The following is a 14476-nucleotide window of genomic DNA, read 5'->3' on the forward strand; positions in this document are numbered from 1 at the left end:
TTGTTCAGCAGCTTGACTTGGGGTTAGAAGCTGTTATTGGTTTACCTAACAAGTCCTGAATCAACACCAGGCCAAGTCATGCTTAGAAACATAGTGTCAGTCTTATTGGTTCACAAGTTGCTGGGGAAGAGGATAGGATGTAAGCTTCTACCCCCAAGCTCATTTGGTCTCCTAACCTGCTGACTCTCTAACAGTGCTTCTACACAGAGACCAGGTTAGCAGCTTCTGGCCAGGAGGAGTGCTCAGCACATTGGGTAGACACCAGATCCTGGTCATTAGACTGCTGAACAGCTTCTGAACATTAGACTGCTGAACAGCTTCTACCCCAAGCCATTAGACTGCTGAACAGCTTCTACCCCCAAGCCATTAGACTGCTGAACAGCTTCTACCCCAAGTCATTAGACTGCTGAACAGCTTCTACCCCCAAGTCATTAGACTGCTGAACAGCTTCTACCCCAAGCCATTAGACTGCTGAACAGCTTCTACCCCAAGCCATTAGACTGCTGAACAGCTTCTACCCCCAAGTCATTAGACTGCTGAACAGCTTCTACCCCCAAGTCATTAGACTGCTGAACAGCTTCTACCCCCAAGTCATTAGACTGCTGAACAGCTTCTACCCCCAAGTCATTAGACTGCTGAACAGCGTCTACCCCAAGTCATTAGACTGCTGAACAGCTTCTACCCCCAAGTCATTAGACTGCTGAACAGCTTCTACCCCAAGCCATTAGACCTGAACAGCTTCTCAAGCCATTAGACTGCTGAACAGCTTCTACCCCCAAGTCATTAGACTGCTGAACAGCTTCTACCCCCATTAGACTGCTGAACAGCTTCTACCCCCAAGTCATTAGACTGCTGAACAGCTTCTACCCCCAAGTCATTAGACTGCTGAACAGCTTCTACCCCCAAGTCATTAGACTGCTGAACAGCTTCTACCCCCAAGTCATTAGACTGCTGAACGGTAATTAAATGGCCACCTGCACTATTTGCATTGACCCCCTTTGTTATTGATGTATTTTTCTAATTGTTTTCCACGGACTCTCTTGAATTGGCTCGATGCACACTCACTACACTCTACCCACACATTCACTGTGACACTGACCGACTTTCACACTAGCTGCTGCTACTGTGTTTATTATCTATCCTGATTGCCTAGTCACTTTTACCCTTACCTACATGTACATACTGTATTACCTCGACTACCTCGCACCCATGCACATTGACTCGGTACTGGTACTCCTTGTAAATAGCCTTGTTATTGTGTTACTATTTAGAAAATATTTTCTTACTTTTTTAACTCTGCATTGTTGGGAATGGGCTCGTCATAAAGCCTCTCACAGTTGTTTCTGTGTATGTGACCAATACGATTAGATTTATCTGAACAAATGAATGCTCTCGTTGTTTATAATGAGGAATTTATTTAAATAATTTGGTTTTCCTTGAAGATTTGAATGGGCTGAGAAAGCCTTTCGTGATGGATCTAGACAATCTGGTGAAAAGGGAGGGTTTGCGACTCTTCTCTTCAAGTGGGAAGGACGATGCGATATCATAAATTCCCTCTGGAGAAAAGGAGCCATGAGATGTTGTCATCGTCTCTGCAACGAAAGACCATCCAGCATGCCATCAATTTACATTTTTACTCATTTATCAGACACTCTTATCTAGAGAGACTTACAAGGAGCAATTAGGATTAAGTGCCTTGCTCAAGAGCACATTGACAGATTTTGCCTCGTGAACTCAGGGATTCTGAACCAGCAACCTATCGGTTACTGGCCCAACCTCTTAACCCACTAGGCTACCACCCAGCCCACAGTACAGTATGTCATAGGTAACAACTCAGAGGAGTACAATGTCTTTCCAAATGAATTAGTGGAATGGTAAAGGGATAATGTCTCAGTCTTGACTGAGCAGCAGCCTAAACAGCAGCAGGGCTTACCTGTAAAGTACACAGTAGGGGAAATGTTCTGAGGCTGGTACTCCAGAGACTCTTGAGGACAGAGGTTCTTACTAACTTTCTTGGAACCCTGGTTGGTGGGAAAAGGCACATTAAAACAAACTGAAATTTTTTCGATATCTTAAAGTACAGCATATCAATTGCAAAGAAGCAGTGCAATGCCATGACACAAATAATCATATATCTCACAAAAGGTCAACAGCAGTGTTATTCATGAAAGATGTATGTGGACTATACCTTTGTGTTAAAGGTGAGGACCTGCTCTCCAGTACTGCTGATGGTATCCCTTTCCAAATCAAACACGCCTTCTACAATGTCACTGGTGGCCACGCTGGTAGCGGACTCAAAATAACATTTAGCAGTGGCTTTGGTGATCATTTGAAGAATGACCATGCAAGTAGAAGTCTTTGGATCGTTCTGGACTGAAACATCAAAGTTTATGTTTTCATACTCATCTGACCACTGTCTCAGGAAGCACTTCACTGTCTCTTCAGCAAATATCTGGAGAAGCTGAGAGGAGAGCTCCTTGGATATGGCACATTGTTCCTTTCCCCATTTCAGCCTTGAAAGAATGGAGTCTGAAGCACTTTTGGCTGCTTCCAATGTTAAGACCTGTGGAGTGCTGTGGCTGTCCTGAAGGGCTATCACTTTATCCACCAATTCATGACTGAAAATGTGGATGGTCCAAGTGGAAATGATTTTTCTCAATTTCCTAACAGCAGATCGGAGGTCGTCAAGATGAGAAGCACCCTGTCCATCTTCCTGTGTGTTCTCAACACTTTCCACCATAATGTCCACTACCACCCCAGCAGCTTGCCTGACTTTGTCCACAAAGGTTACAGGAAGTAAGTCCTCTGTGTGAAAGAAGTCCTCAATGATTGTGTTTCTAACAATGGGAAAGTCAATCTGAGCAGGAAACTCAGTGGGGATGGGAGTCCCGGGTAAGGCAAAGTGCCATTTCGACTGCCTTAATTTTGAAGTAGGTGTTACAGAGATGGAGGAGCGTGAAGAAGAGGTATTTCTTGTATTTTGGCTGTCAGCACTCCTACAACGGATCGTGTCAATATCCTCCAGCATGGATCCCGAGAGCTCAGTGGTTTTAGATAGTAATTTGTGCGGAATGTCCACACAGGCATCGTTTCCACCAGGTGTAACACTGCTCTGGTTGACCTCAAGATGGCCGAGACTTGCTCTTTGTGATGCAGGACTGCTTTGATATGTAAAGATTTGGATTGAACCAAGTGTTGTGTCTGATCTTTGAAGATCTTTTCTGAGAAACTCCGTAATCTTACTTTGCAGACTGTAGTAGATGTTACGAGCAACAGACCGGATCCTTTTCTCAGAAACCTGTCCAGTGGTGAGCAGGGAGGTTCCAGATACCATGTCAGATGATTGGGTGGTCTGGGGAGCTCCTGCTGGTCTTTCACCATGGTTTGTATAATATCAGTAGATGTGGTGGATGTAGATACAGACTGGAGGTACTTATCTGTTGTACCTTCCTCCACAATGTTATATGATCTAGAGATGACCTCACTCACTCCTTTCTCAGCTTTGGTTTGGAACTCATGACTAGAGAGTTTTTGGAGGCTCTTTGTTGAAAGACTGTGGGAAGATGCAATGCCTTTGGAGGCAGCTGTGCTGCAATCTAGACTTACTGGAGAGGTTCGCTCAGGAGAACCTTGGAGACGTTCAAACATGTCTTCACATGGTGTTGGGGACCTTGACAAGGAGATGTCCTTCAGCTGAGACAGAACACCACCTACCAACATGTTGACCTCAAGGGACATATCAGATATTTTCTTTCCTACTGTGGAGAAGCAAGGTGCATTTGATGCCTGATCCTCGCATGAGGTCAAGATTGTTGAAATGACCTCTTTGGTACTATTGGTCAGTAGACCCTCGTCTGTTTCAGTCCAGAGAAGTTTTGAACTCTCGCTGACACCCCTGTGTAGAGCCACTTCAAGGTTCAAACTGGGCAAGTGAGGCACACTCTTACTAGCTTGCCTCAAGTCCTGGCTTGCCAAACAAATGTGCTCCTTAGTCCCAAGATGTCCAGAGTCCTCTGTGGGTGTATGACTAGACATTCTGCTCAGCATGTCTGACCTCCGCTGGTGAATGATGAAGTCCTTTAATGTCTTCTTAATATTGTTATATAAACTAGTGGTAGCAGACCAGATCCTGCTCTGTAGCTTTTGTGCATTTTCCTGGAGGTCAGGTTCTCTTTCCTCTACTTCTGCAGGTTGCGCCGAGCTCTGCAGGTCTTCCACAAATGTTTCAATGATGCCAAAGGCAGCAGAATCCGCACAAATATCCTTTGACCATGTGTACTGGTTTTGAATGGAACAAGACCTGGATGCTACAGAATAAGCAGGCTGTGCACTAGTTAAGCTACTGGTGGACTTTTTAACTAGGAACTCACTCACTGCTTGAGTGGCATTTCTCTTAAATTCCTCACTTGAGAGTTTTCTAATACAATCTAACAGACTGGTCAAAGAAGCTGTGGCCTTACTTCTGCTGTCCTCAATTTGACAGGGGAACTCACATACTATTGGTGATGAGGACCTGGAATGGGAGATATCCCCAAGCTGAGCCAGAACACCCTCTACAAATTTCTCTCTCTCAAAAGAGAAGCCTGATCCTTTTTCTCCAACAGTGTACAGGGGGTCCTCCTTTGACATCTCAGTGTTGTACAAGACCAGAAGCTCTGAGATGACTTCTTTGGTGCAAGTTGTCAGAAGGAGCTTGCTTTCTTCTGACTCAGTTTTTGCCCAAAGAAGTTTTGAGCTCTCACTTAGGCCTCTTTGTAAAGTAACTGCACCAGTGGACTCTGGCAACTGAGGCTCACTCTTACTGGGCCTATATTTCATGTTTAAGCAAGGAAGTGGAACTGTCTCCTTAAACTCAGCATTTGTGATGTTATCATCAGATGTGACCATGCTCTTTAAGGCACATCGCTGAAGCTTGCCGAAATAATCTTTCAAGTTATTTTGGATGCTGTGGTAAATGTGAACAGCAGCAGACCAGGCACTCTTCTGTTGGGGACTCTCTTCAGATTCAGCCAATGACTTCATATCTGACACGAAAGTCTTAACAACTACTGACGCTGCTGAGCCCACTGGGTGAATTGACTCTGTCTTTACAATGCCAGACAATGTTTGACCTGATACAGCACCTGTTAACTCAGACTGAACGACTGAACTAGGAAAGCTCAAACTACTGACTTTTTTGTCAAGAACTCCACTCACTGCTTGTATTGCTGATGTTTGAAACTCCCGGCTGGAGAGTTTTTGGATGCTCTTAGATGTGAGCGTGCAGGAGGAACCAGATTCACTAATATTGTAGCTGCTCTCGTATTTCCTTATCAGGGCATCAAGATCCTCAATGAAGCCAACATGCGATGCCAAAAATGTGATCTTGTCCTTCAGATCTTCCAGCAAATTCTGTTCGTTCTCGTCAACAAAAGCCACCATTGTGTCAGAGATGGTGGTCATGACTTGCCCTGTTAGACTCTTGCTCTCTTGGTCAACTTTTTCAAGTTTAGCAGCCAGCTCTCTCACCATGCTCTCAGTCACCTTGGTCTGTGAGTCTCCCCTTACCGGTGTCACTAGAGAGGTTTGGCTAGCGGAGGCACTCTTAACGACCACTGATAAGGCCGACTTGACATCTTTAGCCAACTCTGCCATTACAGCAGGGGTTAGCATCATAGAGCCTGCACTTCCAGATGGAGAATTGGACATGCATGCAAGTTTGGAGAGAGAACCTTGCAGGCTGTCCTGCACACAGGTGACGAGGGTGTCCTCTGAGACACCTAAGAGGACTTGTAGCGTCTCAGAGTTGGTTGTTTTCTTCTGCACATCAGACAGAGAGGTTAGAGTCCTTGGGAAAAAACAACAGAAATCATCAAAGTCAAACAAATAATATGTTAGGCTGTGATGCACATTCAGTGTGTCAAATACATCTGCACCATTGAAAACAATGAGGAAAACGCTGCTGTTTCTCTGAGAAAAACCTTAGTGTGATGTCAGCCTAACTGCTTAATTTCTAAAGCCCAATAAAATGTATTTTGTATAAGTCATTTGTATTAAAACTGGCCTGTAGATATCCATCTATCCTGGCAATATCTATCCTCTACAAAAATCCAAATTGCTATAAACTTCAAATACTGTAACTTCTAATAACTTCAAGGACAATCATAAATACAAGGCAGTTTGAAGAAATGTTAAAGGGAAATTTCTAAATGTTTCAACTTCATATTCATCATCTCCAGCACCACCCCAACATCAGCATATGTGAAAAACGGGCATTTCTATGTTTTGTAGTAAAAAAGAAAGAGGAAGATAAGTGTTTTCTATGACATCATCAACCAATTAGTAGGCAATTTTATTTATTTATTTGACATTTAACCATTTAGGCAGCTTGACCAAGTTCTCATTTACAAATTGGTGAGGCCATGACATAAAGCCTACAATACATCGAAATCTTACAAAGGGGGGTAAAACAAACATAAAATACAGTATAAACAGGTGGGGTCTGTATACAATGTGCACACATGGTGTAAATGATGTCATTGGAAGAATGCCTGATGCCTACTCTGGTTAAAATCACATGATGCACACTGATGATGTCATTAGAATCTGGAGCTGAGCATTTAACCAACATTTTTGTTATTTTTCGGTTTTTAAACAACTAATTAACCGATTTGTCGGCGTCGGCTCAATTATTTGAATTCCATATAGTTCATTTTTTCTTCTTCTGTGAGCTCGATGCTCAGTTTCTGTAGAGATAAATCAGATCAAGCACGAACTATGCAATGTAGTAGGGAGTTGTAGTTTCCAACAGGCCAATATTCTACATAGTTTAGCACAGAAAATATGGCAATTAATTCCCATAATCCATTGCACGCCCACTTGCTTGTCCACTCTGTGTGGAGCAGATACGGAAACCTCATTGACTGAGACGGAGAGACGAGAGAATGCATGAGAGAGATAAAAAGCAGTTGCGTTGCGAGGATTCTCTACCTGGAAATACATGATCTAAGTGATTGACAGTTGGTGTTCAGCGGTCATAAAAGTAGGTCTTATTTACTTAGAAGAACTACTAAAATAGTGATTTTGTCATACAGGATAAGCAGCAGCTCTATAGAGATAAGGTGGAATGAAATAATAAAGTCATCAAATAAATATTTTATATGAGAAAGTAAATGATGGTTGATAAGTCATAAACAGTAATGGACAGTCACTACCATCATGGGACTTTTATTCATTGTTTTATTATGTGTTGTTACAGCATTCAACACACAATCCATAGTGCATTCAATGTCTAAAAAAAGTAGTGATATCCAAAACCGTGATTATTTTTAAAATATTTGAATCGAAACCAAACCAACCTCTAAAAGCACTAATTTCTCAGCACTATTGGAAACAGTTACGTCCCTCTATATTTTTTTACTACAAAGCATGGAAATGTGTAATTTTCACATATGGTGATGCTGGAGATGAATATGAAGTTGCTAAATTTCCCTTTAAGAACATACCTCATGGCCCCCTTGGGCAGGTAGCTTCCACTGCCCTTAGTCAGGTAAATCTCCTTGAACTTAAGTTGTTGTGATTCCTGCTCTTCTTCCTCTTCCTGCTCCATACAGTTGGAGGAAGGGTAGGGAGTTGGGATGCGAAAGCTATTGTAAGACTTTCGACTGCCTGGCCTCTTAGGTACACCAGCCTCAGTAAATCTCACGCGGGACTTGGTGTTCGTCTTATCATCTAACAGACTGGTGAGTGACGCTGTGAGAGATCTCTGTGACAATGGAGAGGAGGCAGTATCTTGGATGCCCAGTAGTTCGTAAAGACCTGGGATGATGATCTGCATCAGCTTGTCCGATAAAAACTGGACAATCCTCAGACACAATCCGGCAAGCTGTTGTTTTGTCAGCTGTATTCCAGAAACAGAAGAAGTGTTTTAAAATGTTGCATAGTGCGTCTTTCAAAAGCTTATGAACAAGGTTAAACATTAGGCAGAGTTTTCATGGTAATCTAATTAAATTGTCAGTAACATGATCTTACCGGGTCAAACATGCCCTCACGGATCCCCCTCCATTGCCTGAAAACAATATGGTTATAAATGTTGTCATATCAAGATGCGTGGCAGAATAGTTTTTATTTAATTATTTGCCTGATCGTGAAGTTATACTTGCTTTGTGTCAGTTGTTTTGGCAAAATTGCAATGGGACAACTTTTCTAGCAATGAACATTTTTTTCCGATTGATCAGTTTCTAATTTGATCCTATTTCCTTGAAGGTGTGATAGTACCAAAGAAAACAGAACATACTTCTCAGTTAGGTTTTGAAGGAAGTCCATAAGTGTCAGATGTTCTACATTGTTGAGCTTCCCCTCTTCTGTGGTTTCCATCACTGAGGTTGCTCTGCTCCTGGTAGAATTGCTCTGCTGCTGGTAGAAATGTAATTATATTGCAAATAATCAAACTTAATATACAAGAAATATCATACTTAAATAATTATTAACTGTTAGCGTGGAGGAGCATTGGCAACGGTGGGCCAATTAAACAACTGCAACACAACAGAGATGGTTGTGGTACGTCAACATTGCCAATGATAGCATCACTATAACATTTCATTGGATTAATGTTGTAATATGAAATGACAAGGTCAACTTACCATCTCATTAACAGCTTCAGAGGTCAGGTGGTCATCCACCACACAGACAGGCAGGTCTAGAGACTGGGACAAGGCTCTATGGTCATAACCAGGAGAGAATGGAAACATCAGAGCAGTCCCAATGGCAGAATCTAACCACTGTATTCATGTCAAAGACTCACTCATTTGCTTTGTCAAACCTACCCCTTAGAATGACTTCGATATTAACACGGAATATATTTTGTTATTAAGAGATCTCTCAATAATAATTCTCACAATAGCATATTGGTAGTAGTCAGTGACATATTAAAGCTAATCAGGGCTGGGTGTCGTTAAAACCCTGGATGGGGTTCAAACCCGGGCTGAGGTGCTGCCCAGCCTATTGTTTTTTTCTGAAAGTGTATATAATGTTGAAAATCTGACATGGTTTCAAAGGTACAAATTCAACCTATTTTATACAAGGTTTGGCTATGCTGAATTTAGTTTACAATGATGACATCATCCACTACCCCCCCCCCCCCACACACACACACACACACTATATTTTAACCAATATATTTGCAGCCCACCAGCCCTAAAGCATGAACATGTTTTTTGCTAGAAAATGTGGATTAAGAGAAGCAAAATTATCATTTTCGCTAGTTTCATCTAAATAGAAGGGCAACATGACATTGACAAACCTTGTCATATCTGCTTTCACCGGGATTTAAAAACCCAGGCTTTCCTAAAATGTTTACCTCAGCCAGTCTAGAACCCAGGTGTGTCTGCAAAACACATGCACTCCTCCATAAGGTTAATGGCTTGCCTATTGTTTTATCGCAGTACAAGAGGGGCAATTGGATTCAGGATTAAACACAAGCAGTCTTTAAGGTATATCTTATTACAGTCTATCGGCAAAAAGCCCAACCATTTTTACCTACCTCATTCCCATACTGTTTTTATTTATTTACTTTTCTTCTCTTTTGCACACCAATATCTCTCCCTGTACATGACCATCCGATCATTTATCACTCCAGTGTTAATTTGCAAAATTGTAATTATTCGCCTACCTCATGCCTTTTGCACACAATGTATATAGACTCCCCTTTTTTTTTACTGTGTTATTGACTTGTTAATTGTTTACTCCATGTGTAACTCTGTGTTGTCTGTTCACACTGCTATGCTTTATCTTGGCCAGGTCGCAGTTGCAAATGAGAACTTGTTCTCAACTAGCCTACCTGGTTAAATAAAGGTGTTCTCAACTAGCCTACCTGGTTAAATAAAGGTGTTCTCAACTAGCCTACCTGGTTAAATAAAGGTGAAAAAAAGTACAAGAGGGGCAACTGGGTTCAGGATTAAATACAAGCAGTCTTTAAGGTATATCTTATTACAGTTTAGGCCTACCTTATTATTTTCTTCCATCTGGCAATATAATTTTAAGGAATGAAATCTGTTTTGTTGCTAGTATTATTAGTAACTGCAAGAAAATACAGCTGTAGAGTACAAGAATCAGCTACTTTCTGAAGGGCAGCCAAGCTCATAAGCAATTTAGAACCTTCAGACAATTAAGACAAAGTTGGAACGCAAAGAATGTGTCACAAACGCCTTGTGGTCACATGTTATTTTAGGGCGTGGCTCCGCATTCGTGACCGGTTCTCTTATCTCTATTTCCCGGTATCCGTTAGTGCTGGAATTTGCGATTAATACTTTTCTCATGCCGAAACCGGATTAAATACATACCGGTAGTTAAATGACAAAAATTATGATATTCCCAATGTCATTAAACAACAACAACAAAAAACATAAATAGCTACTACAATTTCGAAACATGATTTTGTCATCAGGTCAGTACCATTTGTTTGATTTTTATAAATTTATTATTATTATAGGCTTTGTAAATCAGTTCAGTACCATTTGTTTGATTTTGTGGAAACCAACCCTGCTGCCAAATAAAGCTCGATGACCCGTGGTAACAGTGATGTTAAGTGCTATCGTGCAGAAAAAGCGAGTAAAATACTGGTTGATAGTTGCAAGACGGATATGACCGTTAACAACGTGCATGCACAAATGCATGCTAGTGAAGCAGGAATCAGAACGAGATCGCCCCACCAAGCCAGATAGTTTTAGCTAGCTCATACAATTAATTTTGTTCAAGCTAGAAAAGACGGATATGACCGTTAACAGCGTGCATGCACAAATGCATGACGACACATTGAATATAAGTGAAGCAGGAATACAGAACGAGATCGCCCCACCAAGCCAGATAGTAGAGGATGGTGAGACGTGCATTGCATGACGTGCAATTTTGTGCCGTTCATATCAGAATACATCTACATTACTGGTGCTACATGTTGGAGTTCCGTGTCGATGACTGATTGTACACAACGCAAGAAGAGTACTGTTACACCTCTTCGTCAATTATCCTGCCCCCTCATCTCTCCAGAGTTGCACTTCATCATTTGTTTCCTTATAGAATCATAGCTGCATGAAGGGTTCTGGAGGAATTTTCTAAAGTTACGGAATTACTGCTGTCTGTTCAGAAATAAATTAAATAATTCAGAATAGCATAATACGTCATGAGAAGCCCTATAATTTAGCTCCAGAGGACCAATAGCTTCTTTTTTTAAATAGCCTCGCTGCGGATTGTAGCCCAATAACAAAGAATAGCCTACAGTCGGGAACGCGAGGCAAATCTGTCAGTGAAAAAACAGCAGGCAGACAAAACAGGCCTTTTGCAATATTTCAAATACAATCGAGGAAAAACACAGGTTGGAAAGCAATCACTCTTGCTGAAAAGATAAGACTATGCTGTAGACTACCAAAATATTTGATCAACTCCCAAACATTGTTTTACAAAACAGAGAGAGGGAGAGAGGCTTTTGACACGAGCGCATCGACAATCTCCAGCGAGTGAGCTGCGCATCATTGAGTCAGTGAAACTGGAAAGCATTTTTAGGACTAATTTCCTCCTCATATTGTAGCCACAGCGAGGCAGCAGAGTACCAGTTGAGGTAGGTGCAGGCAGAGCGTAGTAATTAAAGGCAGTGGTCGCCTATCCATCCCCATATCAACACCTGCAGCATCTCATGACACGCGCTCACACTCCCCCATTTACCACAACTTCCAAACTAACTGGACTTAAAACAACGTGTAACTTCGTGGCCATTCCAAGTCAAGATCACACCTAATACCAAATAGCTAAAGAGGATAAACCACAAATAAATTCATGTTCCTAAAACAATGTGTAACTTCGTGGCCATTCCAAGTCAGGATCACACCTATTACAAAATAGCTAGAGGATAAACCACAAATAAATTCATGTTTTGTAGGGGGGAGTTGACGATTATGTGGTGGTTGTTTCACTATCGATGATGAAATTGCATTAAATCAAAAGAGTCAGACCCAATGATTTACTGTTCGTAAGGACAGAGTGCCACTAGTAATATTGAACATTAAGTCGAAATGTAGCTAGATCACATTTTCTTTCTATGGATTAGCCCATCTGTCAAGTGTTGGTTGTCCAGTAAAAAACTCAAATTTCGAATTAAGATTATCAATCAGATTCTGTGATCAATGTGAATCTGTGAACAGTCTTGTGAATCTTTACTAGAGTCCCCATTAGCTAACGCTATAACGTTAGCTAATCTTCCTGTGGTCCAACACCAATTGATAAGACATTACAAACAATTACAAATTAAGACTTTCCAAACATTTAACAAGTAGACAATACAGACAATTAAAATACCTGACATTCAACATTCAGTTGATGCTTTGTAGGTGATGCAATAGCTGTAAACTATAGAGCTCGTGGCCAAGGTGAGTTAAGCGGCTAGAGTGGTTTCCTGTATGCCCATGCTGCACATAGCCCACCCCAATGCACTAGTTAGCCTAGTAAACAAGCCTATACACCGCGGGTAAATTGCCACTATTCACTGTTACAGTGGTCAGAGATCACAGCCAGAAGCCTACCACTACCAACGGGCTACAACTGTTCAGTATTGTTGTCAAATTTATGGACATCGTCTATGTGACTTTTTTGAAATGATCAAGTAGGCCCAACACAGCTTCAGAAGATGTAGGTACATTTGACCAATATTCATGTATCCATTTTTCAGTTAGCATGGTCATGTTTCCTTTCACGTGAGAAATATTAACCAAAGCATCATTTCCCCTTGCTTATCTCCTTCAAAATACTGCAAGCTACAGAGCTATATAAATAATGACTGTATTGGCATGATTCCATACCTTATTATTGACTTCAATTGGAGGTGCAATTCACTCCTTTTGACGAGTAGGTTTGGTCCTCATTTCCAGAGCAAATGTGCAACAGTTCTACACACACATATTTAACTGTCTGTTTTCATTACATCATCAGCTACCTTTGTTACATCACAAAGCCAGCTGGCTAAATCGGGCACATTTACAGAAATACAGTAGATTGTCCCTGTCAAATACATTTGATAAAAAATAAATGTCCAAAACAAACAGTGGTGGAAAAAGTCCTCAATCAGTCAGTTGCAAACAGTATGACTCAAGTAAATGTGAAAGTTGCCCAGTAAAATACTACTTGGGAAGTGGTCCTTGGGAATATGGTCCTTCTGTAGCTCAGTTGGTAGAGCATGGCGCTTGTAACGCCAGGGTAGTGGGTTCGATTCCCGGGACCACCCATACGTAGAATGTATGCACACATGACTGTAAGTCGCTTTGGATAAAAGCGTCTGCTAAATGGCATATATTATTTATTATATTATTTGGTTTGAAATATTCTCAAGTATCAAAAGTAAAAAATAATTTTAAAAATTAAGCAAAGCAGACAACACAATTGTATTGCTTTTTTTGAATGTAAGAATAGCCAGGGGCACACTCCAACACTTAGACATAATTTATAAACTAAGCATTTGTGTTTATTGAGTCTGCCAGATCAGAGGTTCTCTTGATAAGTGTGTGAATTGGACCATTTTCCTGTCATACAAAGCATTCAAAATGTACTTTTGGGTATAAGGGAAAGTGGATGGAGTCAAAAGTACATTTTTGTCCTTTATGAATGTACTGAAGTTGTCAAAAATATAAAGAGTTAAAGTACAGATACCCCCAAAACGATTTTAATCATTTTTACTTAAGTACTTTGCACCACTGAAAACAAACCTTTTCTAATGTCTCTATATCACTGGCTTGCGGGGTTTTCACCATTGACCCTCATTGTAATGGTATCGAAGTTCAAGATCCATCTTGGCTTAATGTAGGTAACAAGTATTGAAGGTGTATAACTTAAACTTTTGTTAGTCAACGTTCACGTTCGTAATGATAGTTTATTACAATTGTCTGAGCAGTCAAACTGGTATGAAAAATATCCCATTCATAATAGAAAAGACAATGTTCAGAATACCTGGAGTGACAATTGATGGAAAGGGTTTACAGCATTACAAAAGTATGATTAAAAACGGATTATCTATTCACCCACAATTTATTCTTGGCGCACTCTTTCAACTTGAAAATTAAGTTATGTTCAAGGATATTTAGATTTTTGTGGCTTAAAAATAGAGTACAAAACTCAGTCTGTACATCACTTTAATATTAATAACCAATGTCAAGGCATCACGATACAGAGAAAGACATACAAATGCTACAGTCTACCAACATCAAATAAATGCTGATGACAGACATATTTATGCAAAAAACGGGGTAAATTAATTTAGATACAGTCACAAGCTCCAATCTGAATGGCAGCAGGGAGAATATGAAGTGGACACCAAGGAACTTCATTCTCAATCCGCTCCACTACAGCCCTGTTGATGTGAATGGGGGAGTGTTCTGCCCTCCTTTTCCTGAAGTCCACAATCATCTCCTTTGTTTTGCTCATGTTGAGGGAGAGGTTGTTGTTCTGGCACCACACTGCC

At 40.9% G+C, this 14476-nt stretch overlaps 1 protein-coding gene and 1 pseudogene across 9 annotated transcripts; one reads left to right on the forward strand and one right to left on the reverse strand.

The window, feature by feature from the left end:
• LOC127920726 (protein ANKUB1-like) overlaps positions 1-3297 on the forward strand; it is a 28309-nt pseudogene extending 25012 nt beyond the window's left edge.
• On the reverse strand, positions 1504-13812 carry LOC127920725 (uncharacterized). Of its 9 annotated transcripts, none has more exons than XM_052504762.1 (7): positions 12825-13812; positions 8622-8697; positions 8276-8391; positions 8011-8047; positions 7485-7879; positions 1934-5827; positions 1504-1592 (listed from the first exon to the last, which is right to left on the reverse strand). In XM_052504762.1, the coding sequence occupies exons 2-6, from the start codon at positions 8622-8624 to the stop codon at positions 2938-2940; spliced, it is 3441 nt and encodes a 1146-aa protein (XP_052360722.1). In that variant the 5' UTR covers positions 8625-8697; positions 12825-13812; the 3' UTR covers positions 1504-1592; positions 1934-2937. The 9 variants fall into 9 exon arrangements, with proteins under 9 accessions (XP_052360722.1, XP_052360720.1, XP_052360719.1 ...); XM_052504760.1 differs by having other exon boundaries at positions 8276-8394; XM_052504759.1 differs by lacking the exon at positions 12825-13812 and adding an exon at positions 12325-12556.
• Positions 13813-14476: the final 664 nt, after the last annotated feature.

This window comes from Oncorhynchus keta, unplaced genomic scaffold, assembly GCF_023373465.1.
Source record: "Oncorhynchus keta strain PuntledgeMale-10-30-2019 unplaced genomic scaffold, Oket_V2 Un_contig_20403_pilon_pilon, whole genome shotgun sequence".
Taxonomy (NCBI): domain Eukaryota; kingdom Metazoa; phylum Chordata; class Actinopteri; order Salmoniformes; family Salmonidae; genus Oncorhynchus; species Oncorhynchus keta.